This window comes from Corvus cornix, chromosome 4 (assembly GCF_000738735.6).
Source record: "Corvus cornix cornix isolate S_Up_H32 chromosome 4, ASM73873v5, whole genome shotgun sequence".
Classification (NCBI taxonomy): Eukaryota; Metazoa; Chordata; class Aves; order Passeriformes; family Corvidae; genus Corvus; species Corvus cornix.
Genome location: NC_046334.1, coordinates 31,393,416 through 31,413,596, shown reverse-complemented (window position 1 = coordinate 31,413,596; position 20,181 = coordinate 31,393,416). Strand labels below are relative to the sequence as shown.

General features: G+C 40.4%; 1 protein-coding gene across 3 annotated transcripts; it reads right to left on the bottom strand.

Moving 5' to 3' along the window:
- Window positions 1-1,396: 1,396 nt before the first annotated feature.
- Window positions 1,397-20,081, bottom strand: SLC9B2 (solute carrier family 9 member B2). 3 transcript variants are annotated; one of them, XM_010411697.4, is made up of 12 exons: window positions 19,079-20,081; window positions 16,430-16,529; window positions 15,036-15,219; window positions 13,591-13,761; window positions 10,727-10,869; window positions 8,852-8,979; window positions 7,772-7,947; window positions 7,132-7,238; window positions 5,903-6,052; window positions 3,481-3,589; window positions 3,188-3,324; window positions 1,397-2,217 (listed from the first exon to the last, which is right to left on the bottom strand). In XM_010411697.4, exons 2-12 carry the CDS (start codon window positions 16,517-16,519, stop codon window positions 1,978-1,980), a joined length of 1,635 nt encoding a protein of 544 aa, XP_010409999.2. In that variant the 5' UTR covers window positions 16,520-16,529; window positions 19,079-20,081; the 3' UTR covers window positions 1,397-1,977. The 3 variants fall into 3 exon arrangements, with proteins under 3 accessions (XP_010409999.2, XP_010410001.2, XP_019148862.2); XM_010411699.4 differs by having other exon boundaries at window positions 15,036-15,216; XM_019293317.3 differs by lacking the exon at window positions 19,079-20,081 and adding an exon at window positions 17,403-19,072.
- Between the last annotated feature and the right edge of the window lie 100 nt (window positions 20,082-20,181).

Genomic DNA, 20,181 nt, shown 5'->3' with positions numbered 1-20,181 from the left:
AGGTCCTTTTCCACTGGGCAGCTTCCCAGCCACTCTGTCCCCAGCCTGTGGCACTGCCTGGGGTTGCTGTGACCCAAGGACAGGACTTGGCCCTCGGCCTTGTTGAACCTCAATCCGTTGGTCTCAGCCCATTGATCCAGCCTGTCCAGATCCCCTGCAGAGCCTTCCTATCCTCCAGCACATCAACAGTGCCACCCAACTTGGTGTTGTCCATGAATTTACTGAGGGTGCACTCAATCCCCTCATCCAGATCATCAATAAAGATACCGAACAGGACTGGGCCCGGAGGACACCAGGAGTGCATGTGAAGTAGACAGAACAGGCACAGAAGTCCAGGGATGACACAATAATGACCAAGCACAGCACCCTTAACCATTGCTCCAGCTTCAAACCCATCAGGTGCAGTTTGAAAGCATCTTCCTTTGAGGTCAGGAGACTGAAACTAAAGAGGGATTGAACTGAAGATGGTACATTCCCGAGGAAGCAGAGAGAACAGCAGTGTGCACAGTTAGAAAAATAAAATGTACTTGACAACTGTTAGGGGAAAACTTACCACAGAATTTCCTGGTATTTTTATCATTGTGCTGGAACTGCAGGCTATGAAATTTAAGTACTTCTCAGGAAGCTTGCTTTTTGCATGGAGAGGAGGGCTTATACAAAGGCATGCATACTGAGCTGTGTACAGCTCATCTGTATACAGAGGCATATGACACTCTGCAAGTAGTACAGTGTCAACATTAGAAGTATTTAAGTAGTTAAAAGTATTTTTGTAGATTTTTTGTTTTGCATATTAAAAATTTAGAAGCTAAAAAAGAAATGATTGGTTCTTACTAATGCCAAAATCTAGACACATCAAATGTATTCTACACAGTGTCCTGTAAAACGAGTTCAGTGAACTGTAGTGTAGAAATCTGCCAGGAGGGTGTTGTCCACCTCAGTTACAGGCACAATGCAATAGCCTTAAAAAAAATAACAAAGTAACTTCCAGTTTCTGAGGGATGCTGTGCGAATCCCATGCCTCAGAATGGAGTTACTAACAACTTACTTGGAGCTAGTTACTTGTACAAAATGTAGCAGAGGAAGACAGATTTGCTGGTATTTGTCACGTGGTACCAAACCTAAAAGGCAAGAGCAGGATTTTGATCAACAGAGGTTACTCCTGGCTGTAGGACAGCATCTCTCCCTCGACATCATGTTGTGTGAAGGCCGAGGTACACAGGTGAAGAAGCAGCATATACAATCCATACAACCCTCTCCCAGTCCTTATAGGCATCCCACAACCATCATCCCATTTTCAAGCTCTGTCCTTTTTTCTGCCAGCACCAACATCTGTATTACCACAGTCCATGATGGCCCCTAGCTGTCCCTTTGAGCATGTAAGTACCACTTGCTGTTCCTTGCTATGACCAGAGCTGACAGTCCCTTGAAGGCACAAAGGAGTGCATCAGCTGTGAGGAAGAACAGCAATAGGGAAAGGCAAGTTGTGGAACACAAATGACGAAGGAGAGGGAATCACCAACCCACAGCAGGACTTGTTCACTATGTGTCAGCAGTCTCTTACTTGGAAGTTGCTTTCTTTGAGTTGTAGAACTTGTCATCTCACAGCCCAGTTTCAACCATCAAGAAGTTATTCACATTAGTCTCCATTTTCTTCTGTTTGTATTCCACCTCATGACTCCACTCCATGCCTGAAAAATTCTGACCCTCTCCCTGGCCTCACCACCCACACATTTCAAGTAACTGTTGACTTCTAACTTCTCAGTGACTCATTGCCCAGTCATCTTATTCACTGTATGTTCAGCTATTTCGTCTCAAGGCACCATCATCACATAAAAATATTTTATAGAATTCCACCAGGGCTTATTTAAAAATAGCAGGGGTGACTGACAGTTTTAGTTTCCTCCAGCAAGATTAGAGACACGCCATCTTTACTCAACAAAAGTGTCAGGGCTGAAGGACCAGACTGCTGTAGTTGTCTTAGGAAGGTTCACAGGCCTCTGCCTCTTCTCCAACCTCAGCACTTTCCTCATCCTCCTTGCTATTTGTCTGAGCCTTCTGCAAAAGTCTGGGCCCTGCCAAGCCAATAACCAGGGCTCCAACTGGAGCAGTGATCAAGATAGCCAAGAAAGCTACTGTCAGTACATCCATTCCATACTTTTCCAGTTGCTCATCTTGATGTCGTCTTGCTGTATCCAGGGCAAGAGAACCTATTGCAGCCTGCAGGGAAGAAAACATTGCTGAGATGGAGCAAGTAATCTTTAGCACTGAATGAGGGGGAAAAAGGGACCTATCATCAGTCAACAGTTCACATAAGTTTGACATTTTTAGTACATTCAACCCGTTCGTTTCTAGGCCGCACATAGCAAAGTAAGCATTGTATTACACCTATGAGAACCATTTTCACTTGGCTACGCTTGGAATTTCCTAAGCTAATGACTTTATCTGGGTGGTTTCCTCCTGTGAAGAACATTGCTTAGCTGCCATTTTATCCACATTTCTGGAGAATGTGTGATTAATGAAATGGGCCAGTATATTGTGTATTGCAGCTGTTAAAATACCACACTTTGAGAATGTATCCTGACAATAGTCAACTAGGAGCAGCTTCTGAAAATTTAATTCACTAATGTAATAAGCCTTGCCTGTTTTGTTTATTAACTTTTGTTTGCAAGTAATCATGCTATTGAGGCAATGTCTAAATGACTTGACAATCAGTGAAATAAAGGAGCAGGAATGTAGCCAGCCTGAGGCATCTCTATTAATATGGCTCTCAGACTACTCCTTACCAAAATAATCACAAACTGAAACCCATTTTGAGTCTCATGTGACTGTCCTTGCAGACACTTCATGTGTAAGAGGGGAAATGCTTTTACCTTTGTTTTGAGAATTCTCAGAATCTGTATGTGAAGGCACAATAATCAGCAATGGCTGAGAAACTGTTAAACTTCCTGTGGTGTATGTAAAATTCACTGTCATTATCAAGAGCAAATCCAGGATGCAAGCAAAACACCTGCACATAAAATGTTCTCCACCCATTTTTCAAGCAGATTTAGAGTGTTTTAGAATATGAACTGTCACTCTGCTGTCATTGAGCCTGAACCTTTCCTTGCTTACTGCTGTGCTAGTTAGAGGGAGCTTTACTAAGGAAAATAGATTTAGCCTGGAATGAAAGTGATGTTGGACTGTTTACCTGGACAGTGGCTTTGGGAATCCATGCCAGTGAGACAAATACCTTCTCCTTGAAATTAAACCCAGCGAAAGACACCATCAGGAACGTTGCTATGATTCGCACAACTAGGGCAATGCCTAATATAGCAACACAGAGCCCTGCAACAAACAAACACTTCTCAGTACTTTTGGGCATAGGTGCTTCTGTTTTTTTGAGTTTTTGGGGTCAGCCATAGTTTGCTTTGTTTTAGATTTCTTTACAGAGATTCTTTCAAATCCAGTAATGAAAGCTGAGTAATTTGTGAATGATCTTACCAACAGTTTCAGGCCTAAGAGATGTAACAGATACTTCTGCTCCAATTAAACCAAAAAGAAAAGGTTGAAAGATATTCCATGCAACTGCCACAATTTTTTCTATTTCCCTCTGCAATAAGAACAAAAATAATCTGTAAGTTCACAAAAAGATGGCCAAGTAGACACGACAGTAAGTAATCATAGGACAAAATGAAAATGTTTCATAAAGATTGTCCAGAATTGCTCCTCCTTCTTTGAGCTAATACTAAAAGATTCAAAATCAGTTACACACCTTTTGAAGGTCAGACTGTGTCTAGCTCTCCTAGTAAAGAAATGTTTGATGTCTTGAGAGGAGAAATAAAAAGCACTCGTGTTTGAACAGTAACAGAGCAGTTTGCAGACAAGAGGAAGAAAATAAAGCACTGTTGATTTTCAGTACTTAGAAAGATGTAATTTCAACAGCTTTGCCATGAAGTTTCTCAGCCTTTGGGAACGGCATGCTTCAACATGTTCTTCCATTTGTAGCTGAGCAGAGTCAGACTCTGCTCATGCTGCACTCAGTCAGAGGCCTCTCTCCATGTCGGCAGGAGCAAAGTTAGTCTGAGCAAGTCTGAAATCACATACCAGGAACAAGTGCAGAACTTTCCACTGAGCTATAGTGTATAAAGGCAAAACCATCTCTTCTTCTCATGTTTGAACTTTACACAATTTTCCTAAAACGACTGTGGCCAGGATAAACAAGAATCTTCCACTTATATGAAAAGGTACAGACAGCATATGAAATAGCACTTGTCTTTTAATTAAGTGGGTTCTACACTAGCAAATGAACCTTCAGGCTGGAGCGTGTGGAAAATATAAGTGCAGTGCTCTGTCACTTAATAATCAATCCAGGGCCTAGACATGTCCCGTCCTTGGTATTCTCTTTAGGACTGATCCTGCCACACCTCTTGCTCTTCAGTCAATGGAATGGTAGGTTACAGTAATACAAAAACTTCTGTAACGTTAAAGAGAATGAGGTGGAAATATATAAATATATATAAATATTTTTTGCCTCATTTCTCCTTGTTATTTCACCCTTTTCAGTTCTGGCAAAATAAAACAGAACCAAACCAAACCAAGCCCCCAGAAATCCCCTCTTTGCAGATTTCAGTCTGTTTACTGCCCATTTAACTGTTCCAGGAATAGGTTCAATGTTCATTGTTTTCTGTAGACAGTGTTGGTCAAGTGCCTTCCACCACAGACAGTGGGAGAGTGTGGCCTTTGAGATGCTCAGCAGGAAAACCTTGGTAATGTACTGAGTACACAGTATGCAGATATCTCTGGCTCCATCTGAGAAAAACGAGCTAAGGCATTTGACATCAGTATATTTAAGGCCAAGAAGCTAAATGCACAGATCAAAAGAATTTAAACTAAGCCTTCATAGACTACATATACTCTTTTAAGGTCCTTCCTCCTGAAATGGTTTAAAAGCTTTTCATTAGAGAGCTTGATCAGTTGTAATGTCTTTAACTAGTTAAGTCCCAAGAAGAGTTTTTCATCATTTAAAGTTGGGCAATCATAGTTTCTTTTCACTCTTATAACAAACCTTGAGATCTTAGTGAAGTCAGGGTCTAGATGGGGATAGTAACATGGACTCTGCTATATCTGAGCCTTCCCCTTTTCCTACAGCTGCGGAGAGAAAGATCCCCTCAAAACATTAAATGTAGATGGTATCAAGCAAAAGAGGCAGTAAGACATAGCAAGGTACAGAAATGCAGTGGGACAGCTGCAGTAAGAGGAAGTATGCTTAGTACCTCAAAGAAAGTGACTAAAAAGCAGTCTTTTTATGGTTTTTGTATGGCCTTATGTCACCATTTATTGTGTGCACCCTGCTCTCTAAGTTACCCAAATTACACTGGCTGGGATTTGGGAAAGATGAGAGAGGATAGTTAATCACTGCTTTTCATTTCACCCCCTCCAAATCACAGGGAATGAACCCTCAGGGTATTCAGGCCATGTCCACAGCTGTATCTTGGACACCCATTTGTAAGTTTTACCATAAAGTGACTGTGTACATACACTCACAGAGCTGGGAATTAAAAGTTTGGATTGCTACTGTCAAGTGTCTTCACAACTAAGTCTCCTTCATACAGCTTAAGATGTCTAAGGAAAGCTGAGCTTTTCTCAGTCAGTATGCCAGGCTCTGTACTGGCATACATATTGCTCTACCAACATACATGGTAACTTTCTCGCAAGGGAAATGCTAAAGACTTCCAAAATAAGTGTAGAATGTTCTGCTTGGTTTGGTGGGTTTTTTTTTGCTTGTTTGTTTGTTTTTTAAATCTGTACAGCCCCTAACACTTCACAAATACAGCATTACCACTCCTGACAGAAATTCAAGCTCCTGTCAGGCTGTACATTCACCAGGCTTTGGATATGGTATCCTCCTTATGTAAACATTCACCTTTTCATCAGACCATCCCACACCTGCGACAAAAGCCAAGACTAATGTGCAGAGCCCTCCTGATCCAGGGAAGCCAAAGTAGATGCTGCCAAAAACAGCAAACATGGACAGTCCAAGTACAAAATATGATCTCTTCCATGCCAAAGATGCCTGCAGCCAAGGAAAGAGAGAAACAAAAAAGTAAATTCCTTTCAGAAATGGAGGAAAAAAGTTACTCCTGTTAATTTTGAAAATAAGAACTTGAAAAGGAAAATACAAATTAATAATTTTGAAGGAATCAAAGCTTTCAAGTGAGACTTGAACTGCTCAGTTGGATTAAGGATTTTTTTGGACATCAATTCCTAAGAATACAAATTTGGAAAAGGTAATGTTTTTTTTCCTCTGCCCATCCAAAATCTTACTGCCAATAGGCTATTTTTATCACAAGGAACATGATGCTCTCTTCCAGCAGCTCTGCCTCAACTCTGCGATAGCAGGATTTTCTACCTGTGCAGTCAAGTACTACAACAGTTAATCCAAGGAAAGGTGAAATCTTGGCCACCAGATGTTTTTAAGGGCAACTCAAACATTTGCCAGGAACAATCTAGTTTTATTTCATTCAGTCTCACAGCAGACAGTTATCTACCATTGTTCCTCATTTCTATCTAACTGTTTAGCTCTGGTATCACACTTCTTACATTATTTAATAAGAAAATTTGGTGCCACTGAGGGCAATAGATGCTCTGAATACTGACTTCGGTAGTCCAGAGCATATCTACGTTCTTCCACAATTTTCTGTACGTTTAATTACCCCTCAATAGAAAATTCATCTACCACTTTCTGTACATGTAATTTTAACAGAAAGGAACACATTCTAATTAATACTAATGATATGATCAAATCACTTAAAACCTCCAATACATCTGCTTTATTAATTTTTAATCTTAGGCCTACTGGATACATCTTAAAGAAGTAAATGTGTCCTGCATCAATCTAATAAATTATTATTTTACTGTCTGCCATGGGTATCAGACCCTTCCCCCTTTACATATTGGTGCAGTAAATAAATAATCACCTTTAAAACACATCCTCACTTGATAGGTTTTGCAATCTGGAAGCTGCTAGCACTGTAAAAAGCCTTCCCCCAAACCAGCTTCACAGGAGGCTTGGAAATTAATAGGTAAACAAAATAATCCCTTAGCAAAGAATCTATTTATTATAATTTTTTTTTTTTTTTACTGGGTTTTCACCTGATCATGGCTTGGGAAATATCGAATAAACATTCCCAGAATTCCCCCAGCTGCTATGCCAACAGCAACCTCCAGGACTCCACGGAGCACATTGTACAGAGTAGAACCTATTTAGCAAAAGAAAAACGTGTTCAGTAAGCCATACACAGACCCTTCAGTCAAACCACGCTCTAGACCTGTGAGGGTGATTCCAGGACAGTGTCTGCTCTAAATTACTTGGGGCAAAGGAGTTCAGGAGGGAACCTATGGGCCTGAAGGGACTGGATGGTGCAACTTTCTTTCTCTGAAAGCTCATGCCAAGAAAGTGTGCGAGAGAAGTCAGAGAAAGAGCCACTGTAAGAACACTGCCAAACCCACTGAAATTTCAAAGCATTATGTTGGGCATGCAGGGACCAGTCTTGGCAGCTAAGGAAGCAGTCAGGGAAAAATGTTCTCTGAAAGTTGCTGTGACCCACAACTCAGAGCTGACAATGTTACACTAACTTTTGAACATGGGCAATTTCAATCTCTGTATTTAAGGCTATACATGAATTTTATAAGGAGGTGCCATTAAATTACAAACCAGTCAGCCATAACAGAGCACACATTCTTCAAAATATCAGCATTCTACATTTGCTCATGTACAGATTAACCAGCATACCAGAGGAGAAAGCCATCCCAAGGCAAGTGTTGAAGCCTGTGATAGCCAGAATGTCATCAATGCTGCCAGCTGCCATTAGCAAAGTTGGGACACCTTTCTCCACCCCGTATCCCCCAGCTTGTAAAATCAGCATGGAGGGAACCACCACAGCAGGGGAGACTGCACCTAGAACAAAACTGAAAACACACAGGGTTCAGCATATCAACAAGAAAGCACTGAACTAAAAAAACTTCAGAATGTTCTGACCTTAATTCTTTTGAAGTATAAATAAGCAGACCTTTATGTAAGGTATTTTCCTAACCTTTCCCTTCTAATTACAAGCAGGGATATTTCTACGCAGATCTGCAATCAGCTCTTACTTTCTGCCCAGCTCAGTAACATTAAAAGTAAAGGGCTCCACAGACTAAAACTGGAGTCTCCACTGCAGGCCAATTGTGCTCCCTGACAGACACCTTGATTGTCCCATTTAGAAACCTGGTCTAGACATGCTTATGACTCAGTAGCCCAGTTCCTTCTCATAAAATTCAGCATGTGTCAGAGAAGGAGTTCACCCATCTTGTTCTAGTGTATGGGTCTGGACCAAGTCCACCAATTTAGATAGAACTAGATGGAAAAAGTCTTCTCTTCAAGGATGTTACTCTAGAATATACCATGCCTTATCCTTATCCTTGAGTTGTGACAGGAAGGCTATCCTATGTGCATCTCTCTGTGTGGAAGTTCTGAATTCCAGTATGAAAATTCTCCAAATTGTGGTATAATTTTCTGTCCCTAAAAGCCCCCTGTATTGTGGTTCAAGACTCAGGGATTGCACCATCCTTCTTCCTTCTTCAAGTGCTCAGGTCACAAACACAGAAGAGTAATGATGCAAGTACTCCTCCGCAGCCTGAAAATATGACCTTTAAATTAGCCACAGAGCCAGACATAAATGGGAAGCTAAAGACCACAGGGGCTAAGCACAGCTTCCCAGCTGAACTGAACTGAGGTCTCTGCTTGGCACAGAGAATTAACCACACTTGGATCATTTAGCTGCAGGCCGAAAACAGGCACTTTTGTCATACAGGAGAAAAGGCAGTACGTTACCCTAATATAAATCCCCACTGCCATGGCAAATGCAGGAACAAGTAGGCAAGGACAGCAGCTGTGCATGTTTCTGAGAGGCACGGTCCGAAAGCAAGCCGTAAACAGACGGCTTTGAGCTTCTGAAGAGCCTGCAACCATACGGGCACAATAGTGTCAGTACCCTTGGCTTTACAGAGAGGAAAAACATTACAATCTGATATGGCTTATTAAAGAATTGTGTCTGAGCTGCCCTATAGGACATGACATGGCCTAAACTAGAGATAGGCCCAAGACCATAATGGTTTGGATATAAAATTTTCAAGTGTGGCAGTGAATCCAGGCTTGACAAGGTTCCTGAACGTCACTGGAAGGAGTGACAGAAAATTCTGTTTGGCTTTTTGTCATTTGCTACATCCACAAAAAGATTTTGCTATAATCCCAGAAGTTGCATGAGCACCCCCAAAAATTATCCCAAAATCTATGAACAAATCATGAAAAGTTGTAGAACTACATAAACTTGGCACAAGGAGCCAAGCATCTTTCAGCTCTTTCTCACTTGACATTCACAGCTTAAGCTCCTTTTGGCTCAGCAACTTAAAAATTTTTTTTCTAAACTGGCAAATTTGCTTGTAACAGCTGTCTTTAATAGTTAGTCATAAACATGAGTCTGCTAGGACAGGTCCCTAATTTTGACATGGAATAAAAAAACCCAAACAGTGAGTTCCACTTTTTACCAGTCCAGTTTATCCCAGCATAATCAGGGCTGAGCAGAGAAGCTGACTTTTTTGTGTTTACAGTTTCAATTACATGAGGAACAATTTTAACTGCATCAAAGCATTTGCCACACACAGAGTCCAAATGACACTTTCATTACCACATGGAATTAAAATGAGCCATAAATGAGTTCCCTCAGCAAAAAAAGTTGTCATGAAATAGAAAGAAACGCAATCTCACAGAACTGGGCATCCAAGCTGTGTCTTAACAACACACAGTTTATGCTCATACAAGCATCGGTATTATCTTGGAAAATAAGATGATGATAATTTAGGAAAACAGACATTTTTCAATATTGGCAACACCATACTTTCCTAAATAACAGAAGCATTGGCAACTCTACTTCTTCTTGTTAAAGAAAAATCAATTTAGATGTTCTAAACTACCCATACTTTACCTAAGTTTTATAAACTCTAAGTGGTTGCTTAAACAGGTAGGGGCCAATATGGTACAGCTTTACATCAGCCAGCTCATTTTGAATAAGCAAAACCTTGCCTTCATCAATTTATGAAATATCATATTTCTTAGGGTGCAGAAACTCTTTTGTGTTCACAGGACTGTTATGGACTTCATTGTGATGTGAATCATTGTTTCAGTAGTGCAGCAGGATTCATCTTTGCAATTAACATATTTGCAATAAAATGGCAATGATTAAAAAAAACAGTAAAAAAAGTCACACAGGGTTTACACTTTTGTGGTTGATTGCGTTTTTTGGATTTCTGTCCACACAAAAACATTCTCTTTCAAGGACTGGGGATCCCTTCCATTACTTTAGTTTTTCAGCATAAACTAACAGGGAGTTTGTCAGGCAGTGTAAACTCTTCCTGACAGACCATGATGCTGCACACGTCCTCAATTTGTTCTGCTCACAAAATTCAGGAAATGAAAATAATCATAAAATCAGTTTTTGTCAGGTATTTTTTGGATTGCTTACCTACTGTACAAATCCAACTGCCAGTATTAACATACACATAATTATACAACAAAAATTATGCTTCTGTAATGATCGAATTTGCAGATGCTCCAAGACTGAGCAGTTCAGTATTTTTAATGTAACCAATTATTCAAATTTTTTTGATAGCTGTTGTATACTCTGCCTCACACAAACGGCTGGTGCCATACCTTTGGATCCAGGCCAAGTCCTGCTCGGGTCAAGATAATGGAAAGAGCAATATTCCTCAGTGCTGCAGACCAGCGTAGGTTTATCTGGACAAAGTCACTGATGAATGGAGTATTTTGGATTAGGAAACCAGCAAGCAGCATCCCTTAAGTCAAAACAAATATGCTCCTGTCAAATGAATTTTTTTTTTATTGCACAAGGAAAGCTTGCATAGCACTCTTAAAAACAGACATCATACCACATTTTTATGAGAGAAAAGGAAACAATTTGTATTCTGAATTATTAGCCATGTTTTAACAGTGGGACTGAGGCATGAAAAGAGATAAACACATTTAAAGCAGTAAAAGTGGCCTAAAAACACAGCAGGTCACCAATGAATAAATCAGCAGGATGCTGATACACACCTTTAGTCTGAGTCAAAAGAATTTGGCTTTGTTCACCAGGTGCAGGTCATACTTACCATAAGCAAAGACATCTCTGCATTCTTAAAGATTTTTTTCTTGTTAGCTTGTTTTAACACAAAAATAGGAAGATCATCTAATATTGTGTATTTATCTCAGAAGCTTGGAATTGTTAAAAATCCTCTTAGGTGTAAGAAATGCAGGTATCGCATGAACCGGAATGCTGCTTTCATTTGGGAAGTATAATCTAAACCAGCTCATCATGGACTAATTGAGACGTTTTAAAGTGCTCTGGCAATGAGACTCTTACACAAAGAGGGCACAAAAAGGGGATGGGAAATCAGAAACTCTGTCTTATCCTCTATTTGAGTTACTTGCATGATACAACCTTTTGCAAATATTAGTGAAACTGTCAAATCAGAGACTTCCTGCAAAGCTATTGAAGCCATTGCTCTGGAAGGATATGGAAAAGTACAGGAAAAGTTGACTTTAAACTTTCCATTGTGAGTCCTGATGATTCAAAGATACATTTTTGTGGCATTAATTTTATATTAGTCATGTTTAGAAACAGGAAACAAAAACAAAAAAAAAGACAAAAAGTAAACAAATCACTGTGCTCAGGTTGGTCCCAGCTCACTGTGAGCCTTGACTGTGAACTTGATTTGTCCTGGGACACTCTAAACTTTCAGACATTGTTCTTTCCACCACCTCTCAGAGAAAAACAGTGTCATAATTAATCTGTGGTACCTCATGACAATTACAGCAGGCTGGCAATGTGACCACATGCTCTTTGCAACGTTTGCATGAGGTCCAGGTCACTGGAACTACCCTGATCCAGGAATCTACTTAACAAAGCAAAAATGTCCAGCTCAAGGGATATCTTCACTGATCTGCTCCATGCTTCCTGCTGCATAAACCTCACTGCAATGTGCACCTAAAATATATTAGGTGGTTGTTTCAGTACCAATTTCACTCATTTTTTCTTGAGACAGAGGCTCAAAATAAGGTGCTTAAGTGTTCAGCCAGCCACCTTACACTCTACTGGACCTAGCAAGAATAGGTTAAAGGCATGTAAGAGCACAAGGTTTTTATCTTTAACGTAAAAAGAGAATATTCACAGACATTGTCTATCTCATCTTCAGAGTCATAGATTTCTCCGAATTTCCTCAAAGACTGGGGATCAGAACAATGAACTCTGTCCTAGACAACTCAACAGACATGTGGTGTCATGCTGAAGTTTCTGTTGTCCAGTATTACCTGTCTGACAAGCAGTTTCAAGCTCAACTCATAACTTTTAGATACAGATGTAATTCAAATCTCCCAAACAAACAGAATCCAAATGGTCAGAAATACTTTTATTTGTTTAAAAGGGGTGTTTACCTAGAAAGGGCAGACTCCCTGCATGTGACATTCTGTGTTCATATTGTTGCAGGCATGCATGCCATATGCAAAACCTTCCTCCCTCTCATTTGAATTTTTTCTCTCTGGTGAAACTGAGCAGTGCAAGAACGCACACGCTGCCTGGACAGGGCCATGTGTGGAGCTCCTGTGTGAGGCACAACACCAGCTATGCAGGCTACAGCATCACACCTTTGCACTGCAGGCCCACTCTGCCATGGAGTTTCACTGCCTGTCAACAGCTTTACTCATTTATGCAGTGAACTTAGCAAGGGGACAGGATACAGCTGGTGAGAAGAACCTGGAGCTTCATTTCCAACTTCACTGACATCACAGCACATCACAATATTGTACTGATCTAAGCAAACATAAAAACTCCTCTAGGAAAGAAACCCGAAAAGATTCTGAAGATGTCAGAATTAACATTATTTTCATCTCCCATTTCTATTTTGCATTTCTATGTAAAATAAAATAGGATGCTGACGTGAAAAAAAAATGTTATGATTGAATCAGAACAACTCTGCAGAAGAATTATTCCTTGTTGTGAATTTACTTTCTCAGGTTTCAATTATCTTGAGATAAAGGAAGGAGAAGAAAGAAATCCTTTGGACTACCAGCAGTAGGGAATTCCTGTAATGTTTTGTTTGGAAAACATTTTCATTGTGTGAGATACCAAGAAACAGCTCAGAAATAATTTTGCAAAGAGATTACTACTGTACTGTAAGATGATGTCTGGATTAGGATTCCTGTTTGGTGTTATTAAACCCAAATTTTAAGTAACTGTGACAGAAGGGTCTGAAGGACAATAAACTTTGAGTCTGTAATCATACAGTTCTCTGACTCATGAAGAATTAAGAAGAGAGCCTTAGTTAGAATTTCACCGAGCCAGTCTGGGGAGTTTTGCACCTTTTCAGAGAGGACCAGAAAAAGTCACTTGGAAAAGCTACAGATTTTGAATGTGACACAGTTTATTTGTTCCCAATCCAAACATGTCTACCATACAGGTCCTACTGGATGGTTTCAACAACACAAAATATACAGGAAGAAAAGATGGAAGGATATCTTACCCAGAAGAGCAGGGAGAGGGGGCAGTGTTCGTATTTTAATGAATCCAAAAATTTTACCTCCAATGACAGCAAAGAAATAAAGAAACAGAATTCCAAACAGATTTCCACCTGGGAGACACTCAGCCCCAGTTATGGACCAAACCACAGCCCAAACCAGGACCACGAATGCAACTGGAACAAAACAAAAAATAAATAGTATTTAATCATCTCTCAGAAACAACTTTGTTGTTAGATCACATTTGTTTTTCGATTAAGCAGTTAACCATGACTTTTAAAAATAAAATTACTTACCTTAAAAATTAGTTTAATCATAATAATGCAATTAATCTTTGATGATCCCTAAACTGATGCTAAAATACTTTAAATATCAAAATGAATTTAGTGAGCCTTGGTCCGCTGTGAAAAACACTTCACAGGTTTCAAACTTAAAGCAAACACTTTCACTAACTTATCTTGCATTTGATTATCTTCCTTCAGCTTCAGAACCCCAGTAAAACCTGCTGCTGAACAGTCTGGCATATCTTCAAGCTGACGACTGCAGCTCCAGTCTAATTTTTAAAATAATTGAAGCGTAATTTTTTGGCTGAATGTGTTTGTGCAGTACATTGTTATCCCTGGGGAAAAAATTCTGAAGATGGTCATGTCTCTAGACATTTGGAGTATAGATACTTCCCTTGATACAAGAATCAAAGCAGGATAATACAGAGGGGGAAAACATCCTGAAAAGTATAATGAGAACAGTGTGTGAAAATATTATAAAATATGTAAAAACATTATGCTCTTTCAAGGTTCACAAATCTGTTCCTACAGTTGTCCAACGAGAACAGGCATGCTTACATATAAAAGAAGACGACTAAAGGAGAGGAAATGTATTGCATTTTCAGATTGGATTTTTGTTAATCTTACTTGAGGGTGACAGGTGGCAAAGGGAAGACCAGTAGATTTCCAAACATAAAAGCCTAAGAATTCCAAGTAGCTGTGGAAGCAGTCAAAGACACATGAAGTGTCTTTTGTTAAGAAAAATCTTAAGTAACTAGTTAGCCAGGCGTCTCTTTTGTGAGCTTTCAGTTTAGGACAAATTCTAAACAAAATGGGTCAGTTTGCCTTGTAGTGAGGACTCTTGGCTTTGCAAGCCTGGGGTATTAAGGGTAAACTATCAAGGCAAAAATTGGGAGGTCTTTCTTCTGATGAAAACAGTGTGCAATGCAAAAACATACCTACCATGGTAAACACATAAGAGAGACTGGAGAAATAAAAACTGTACATTCAAATCTTTGTTTCATCTTTTTTTTATCCTCTGGTTAAAACTTTCAAACAATGGATAACTAAAACACAGCTGTTCCCATTCATTATTTTCAAGGACAATGGACAGGTATCATCCCATTTAGAGAAACAAGTACTTCATTTGCCATTTCTTATTTTAATTAGCTGTGTCCCTTACCTACCATTTGTCACTGTTTGGGCAAGTAAACCCTGAGGAGGACAAGCAAATATTTGCCTCCATGTTCTTGCAGGTATTGAAGACCCTGCTGTTGGTTCTGGAGGTTGCTGAATGCAGTGGTTCAAGAGAGCAGTTTCTTCTGTTTGTATATTCCCATCAGTACCTTTGGCATCTGCTGTTGGTCCCTGCTGAATGAAAACATGGAGACTCCCTCAGAAGTGGCACGGTATGTATCTGAAGTAGTGTGCAAGACCTGAAGTCAGCTGAGATGCACTGCATTCCCACAGGCTACAGATGACTGTGTTAACTAAACAACCATTCTAGGAATGTCCAGCTTTGACGTATTTTTGGCATTTTTGGCTCTGTGTTTGTTTTTTGCATGGCACAAAGAATTGCATGTGAGAAACTGCATGACATTTGCCTTTTTATCTGCAACTGACAAGGCTCCTGTCCCAAGCGATATAGCACCTGTGCAGTACCAATATTTGCATATTTGATGAAGGAACAATAATAGCAGGCCAGGCTCAGCTTGTCTTGTGTACAAAACTAAGCATTTATTAATATTTTCTACAATTTGATAATTGTTACCAGACTGGATTTCACAATACAGTTAATGATTAGCATCATTCCAGTGAGATAGTGATTTTAATACAACTATCTGTTCTATTAAATAACAGATACTTACATTAAACTAATAACTTAATAACTTCTGTTGTAAAGCCTTGAACCAAAATAACAAAACAAAGATGAAAGAAACAACACAACTGGCCAGTACAAGCTTTACTCACACAATCCATTGCTGGAAGGCTCAAGTTGGTAAGTCAAAGTAGAGATGGAGAAATGCTACCCTGGGAGTTATTTCCATGAAGTTCCTTGAAGCTATTCTCTTATAGTGGTACACCTACTTATCCATATTCATAGCCAAAGCACTTTTTGACCATTTTTGGACATGTGTCTCACTTCATTTTAGCATTATTTTTGACAAGTTAATCATCTACCTTCCCATATGATTAATCATGTCAGCATATTGTCATACTGTAGACATGGAATTCTGCCAATAATGTGGTTTGGCCCTTCTCCAGTAATAGTTCCACATTTCTGATTATTTTTCTCTCTTCCCTCTCTCTCTCCATATATATATTCCTTACTCAAGAATCATGATTGGAACACAAACCTCGTGAGCTTTCAGCATGGAGTTACTTGTTCACCCCGTGATTCTGTGATCACCGTGTGCATCAAGATGTGCCATAGAGACATCTATATGAGATACACTCAATACTATATGCTTACTTTTAAGTGCCTTTTACGTTAAGAAGTTTATTCTTAACAAATGAAAAAGGAAAGGAAAAGGAGGGTTCTCTCTGACTAGAACAATTCTTTGAGATTCTAGTTAATTACCTCACTTAGCTCATGCATGGGAATCATGCCATTTCTCTCACATACTGATGGTTCAGAATCTTCACGGTCATTTACATCTTCCTTTATCATTGCTGCAAACCTAAAGAAAGAAATAAAGGTGGAAAAGTTAAAGAGAAGAAAATAATCACAGTTTTCCAAATGGATGACTTCTCAATGATGTTGTCTTTTCCCCACTGATCAGGTGAAAATATCCTCACAGCCCAATTACAAATTCAATGGGTTTCGTGTGCCTATGCTGTACATAAGAACAAGAGACAGAAACTAACAGAAGAAGAGTATTAAGCTTACGAATTCAAGCACTAAAATAATTTGAAAAAAAATCTGAGTTTTAGAATCACAATAATCTGTGCTAACTTCTTCATTCCTCCTTTAAAGTATGGCTGTAATACATCTTTATCTATTTGTGCCTTCTTTTAGCACATAATAAAGGTTATTTGCTGTCAGCACCACTTAGCAGGACCATTAGTTCTGAAAGTGTCACAAGGCCCTGTGTACATGGCAGTGAAAGCAACCATTTAATAAAGTTAGAACAATTGTAGTTTCTAAACGTCTAAGTTTTAGGTTTCTAAAGCTTCAGGAGGGGACACTTTTCTCCTAACTTAAGCCTGACTGATCCAGGTTGATTTGCAGAGGAATTTTAAGAACTTGTTTCTGTTAGATGCCACTAGCTACAAACACATTGACCGAGTATCTAAGGAGGTGAAGATGTCTGTTTGAATAAAGATTAAGACTTTTCACAGCTTGCAGTCTGATTAAATATGGCTCTTTTTTACTGATTATATCCCATGGAGATACTTCTCAGAGTGGGAAATAAGATCCAAGTCATTTGTGGGTAATTATCACTGTTTTTGCTCACTCTTAACTAGTCCACTTTTTGTCCTGTAGATTCTAACACAAGATATTGCAGTGCACTGTTTTGTATGTCCGATATTTTCTTGGTGCACCTACTTACTGTAGTTTCACAAGTGTGAGAGCTGGAGACAAGGCTTGATAGTGTTCTCTGTTACAGCAGAGGTTGGCATATATTCTCCATCAGCTCAGTTTCTTCAAGTCTTTTACATTGCTCTGGCCATATAAAACACCAGTGAAGTTAAGCCAGAACTTTTGAGCCAAGAAATTCCTTCCCTGCTAGATTGTTGGAAGTAAGTCAGAGGTGATTCTCAAATTATCAAGCCTCAAGTTTAAAATGAAGTATTGGATACTTGGGAATGACTGGTGCCATAAACAAAGCCAAGGGCTGCTCTAACACCTATGAGGTTATGTTTGAGCTGTTCTGATATGAAACTGGCCTGAGGCATGGCCAAGGCATAGAAGAAGAATACAGAGCCATAGGCAAACACTTTCAGTGTGTTCTAAGTTAATAGTTAATAGTTTTCCTTTTTAAAGGTAAAGTGTCTATTTATTCAAATTCCAGTACTTTTCTGTATTTTTAATTAGTACTTGCGGAACCAAATAGTTGTGTTCTTAGGGGTTTTTTTAATGACATCAGTGATACTTTTGGTTCAGTTTTTTTCATCCTTTCATTGGGGCTGGGAATCCACAAATGCCAGTCCTCCCAACTGGAATAGAAAGTATCAGCAACCTACCAGTGCCTCCCTCCTTCCCTTCACTGATCACTTTCCCAGGGTGGATTTATGTACTTAATTTTGCACTTGGCTTGCGTGTGAGTAAAGGACAAAAGAATATTGTTCTCCATCCAGCTTTGCATGGGCAACATCCCAGATCTTGGAGTCACGTAGCTGTTGACACAAAATACATTAAGACTTCTGACAAAGGCAAGTCCACCTCGCCACAGTTTCAGCTCCTGAAAGCGCTGTTCATGGCAGTGTGTGGGACAGGAAAGATTGACTACGCAGGGATATTGAATGTTCTGTTTAACAGGAATGGTTTCAAGGAGTAAATGAGGAGTCTAATAGTGCTGTCCTTATCTGTTTTGTGGCAGGTCTTCACCATGTTAGCAGGATTGAGAATCTACTTTCAAGAACCATCCTTTTGGATCAATGGGACCAAAGTGAGTAGTTAGTGTACTTAAGTCAGTGCGGGTCTTCTGGAAGTTCACACGTTTGGGGTTTTTTTTTTGGAGGGGGGCTTGTTTTAGTTTTTAAATTTCACCTTCAATGCAAACAAAATCAGTGACTGAGAAATCACTGAGCGGAATTTATACCTCAGGGTTAAGGCCTGTCCCATGGAAACCAGCCAGTAACAGACCTATTTTAGCACATCCCTGTAAAATACAATTTCCTTGTTTTGAAAGGAGAAAGGCTTTTATTAGATCCTCTAATTTTAGTTATTTCTAATGGGTAGTGAGGGAGAGCTGACTGACAGGGACAGCACATGCGTGCCTATGGCATGAGCTCTGCCGCCTCGGAGACTCCCAGCATTCTGCTTTGCACAGAGAAAGTACAGAAAGGAATGCAAATGAAATACCACAAACACCATCGGAGCAACTGGCACTCAGAATAAATAATGATTAAAACACCCAATCCCAAACCGTCATTATCCACAAAAAGGCGCTAAGTAAACCCGAGTGCAGCCTCCTGCCTGCCAAGCCTGCTATCAGTTCCCCACCGTCACCCCTCCTATTGCAGGGGATGGGGATGTAACGAGACAGAGGGGCAGAAAACTCACCTGGGGCACGGCGGGGACCAGAGCGAGGGACCCGCTCCCTGCGCAGCCTCTCCCGGCGCGACGCCGAGCGCGGGGACCGGGAGGGGACAACCCGCTCCCGGCGCGCGCAGCAGCGGCTCCGCTGGAACGGCTCCGGCTCCTCCCGCCGCCGCTCCTGCTGCTGCAACAGGCCCTCCTCCACAGTCACAGCTTCCCCAGGCCAGCAGCTGGAGCTGGGGATGCCCCAAAGGGCTTCTCGGATGCTTTGTTGAATGGGGCACCGCGGGAAGGGCGGCAGGAGACTGGCCATGATCCGAGCTGTCAGGTCGGTGTGAGCGACGGGCCAGAGTGAGCCCGTCCACCGCTTTGGACACGTATCGGGGCGCCCAGGAGGAAGATTTTTATATCCTTCATAGCCAGTCCTCCATGACATTCATTGCATCCTGTACACATGAAAAAGGCTTTCTGTGCTGCCTTTCCCATGGCTGTGGAAGACGCATGGGGAAGCTACACGCGATCCTTTAACCCAGACTACAGCACTGGAGGAGTTGGAGGTTTGGTGCAAGGAAAGGGTAAGGAGCTCTTGCTGATTCTGCTCTGCGTGCACACAGAAGAAATTCAGGAGCAGGCAAGAGAATTAAAAAAAAACAACCAACAAACCAAGCCCCAAAACCACCCCAAACAAAACCAGCTTGCATATATATATTGTTACCATCACGGCATTTCGACTTCTTAAAGCAAATTCATCTACCTCATCTGTAAGTGCACATGAGGGAATGAGACACGCCCTCTCTTTTTCTCAACTCTAAATATGCAAGCTGCACTGAGTGCATCTGAAAGCAGAGTCAAGTGCTTCATGTTGCTACTTTGCTCCTGGTATCATCGCACAGAACTAAGCTGACTACAAATCCAAAAGCGTTTTTTGATCAAATTAAATTTTCCAGAAGGATTCTGAATCAGGGAAGTCTATTCCTCCACCCCCCACAAGAGAAAATTTTGACCTAGAATCTGAAACGTCAAAAAGCCTCTTTATATTATCAGTGAGGTGGAAGAAAAACAAAGAGAATTACCAGTTCCATTAAAAACTGACCAGGGAATTAAGAGGTCATGAGAGCATTAAGAAG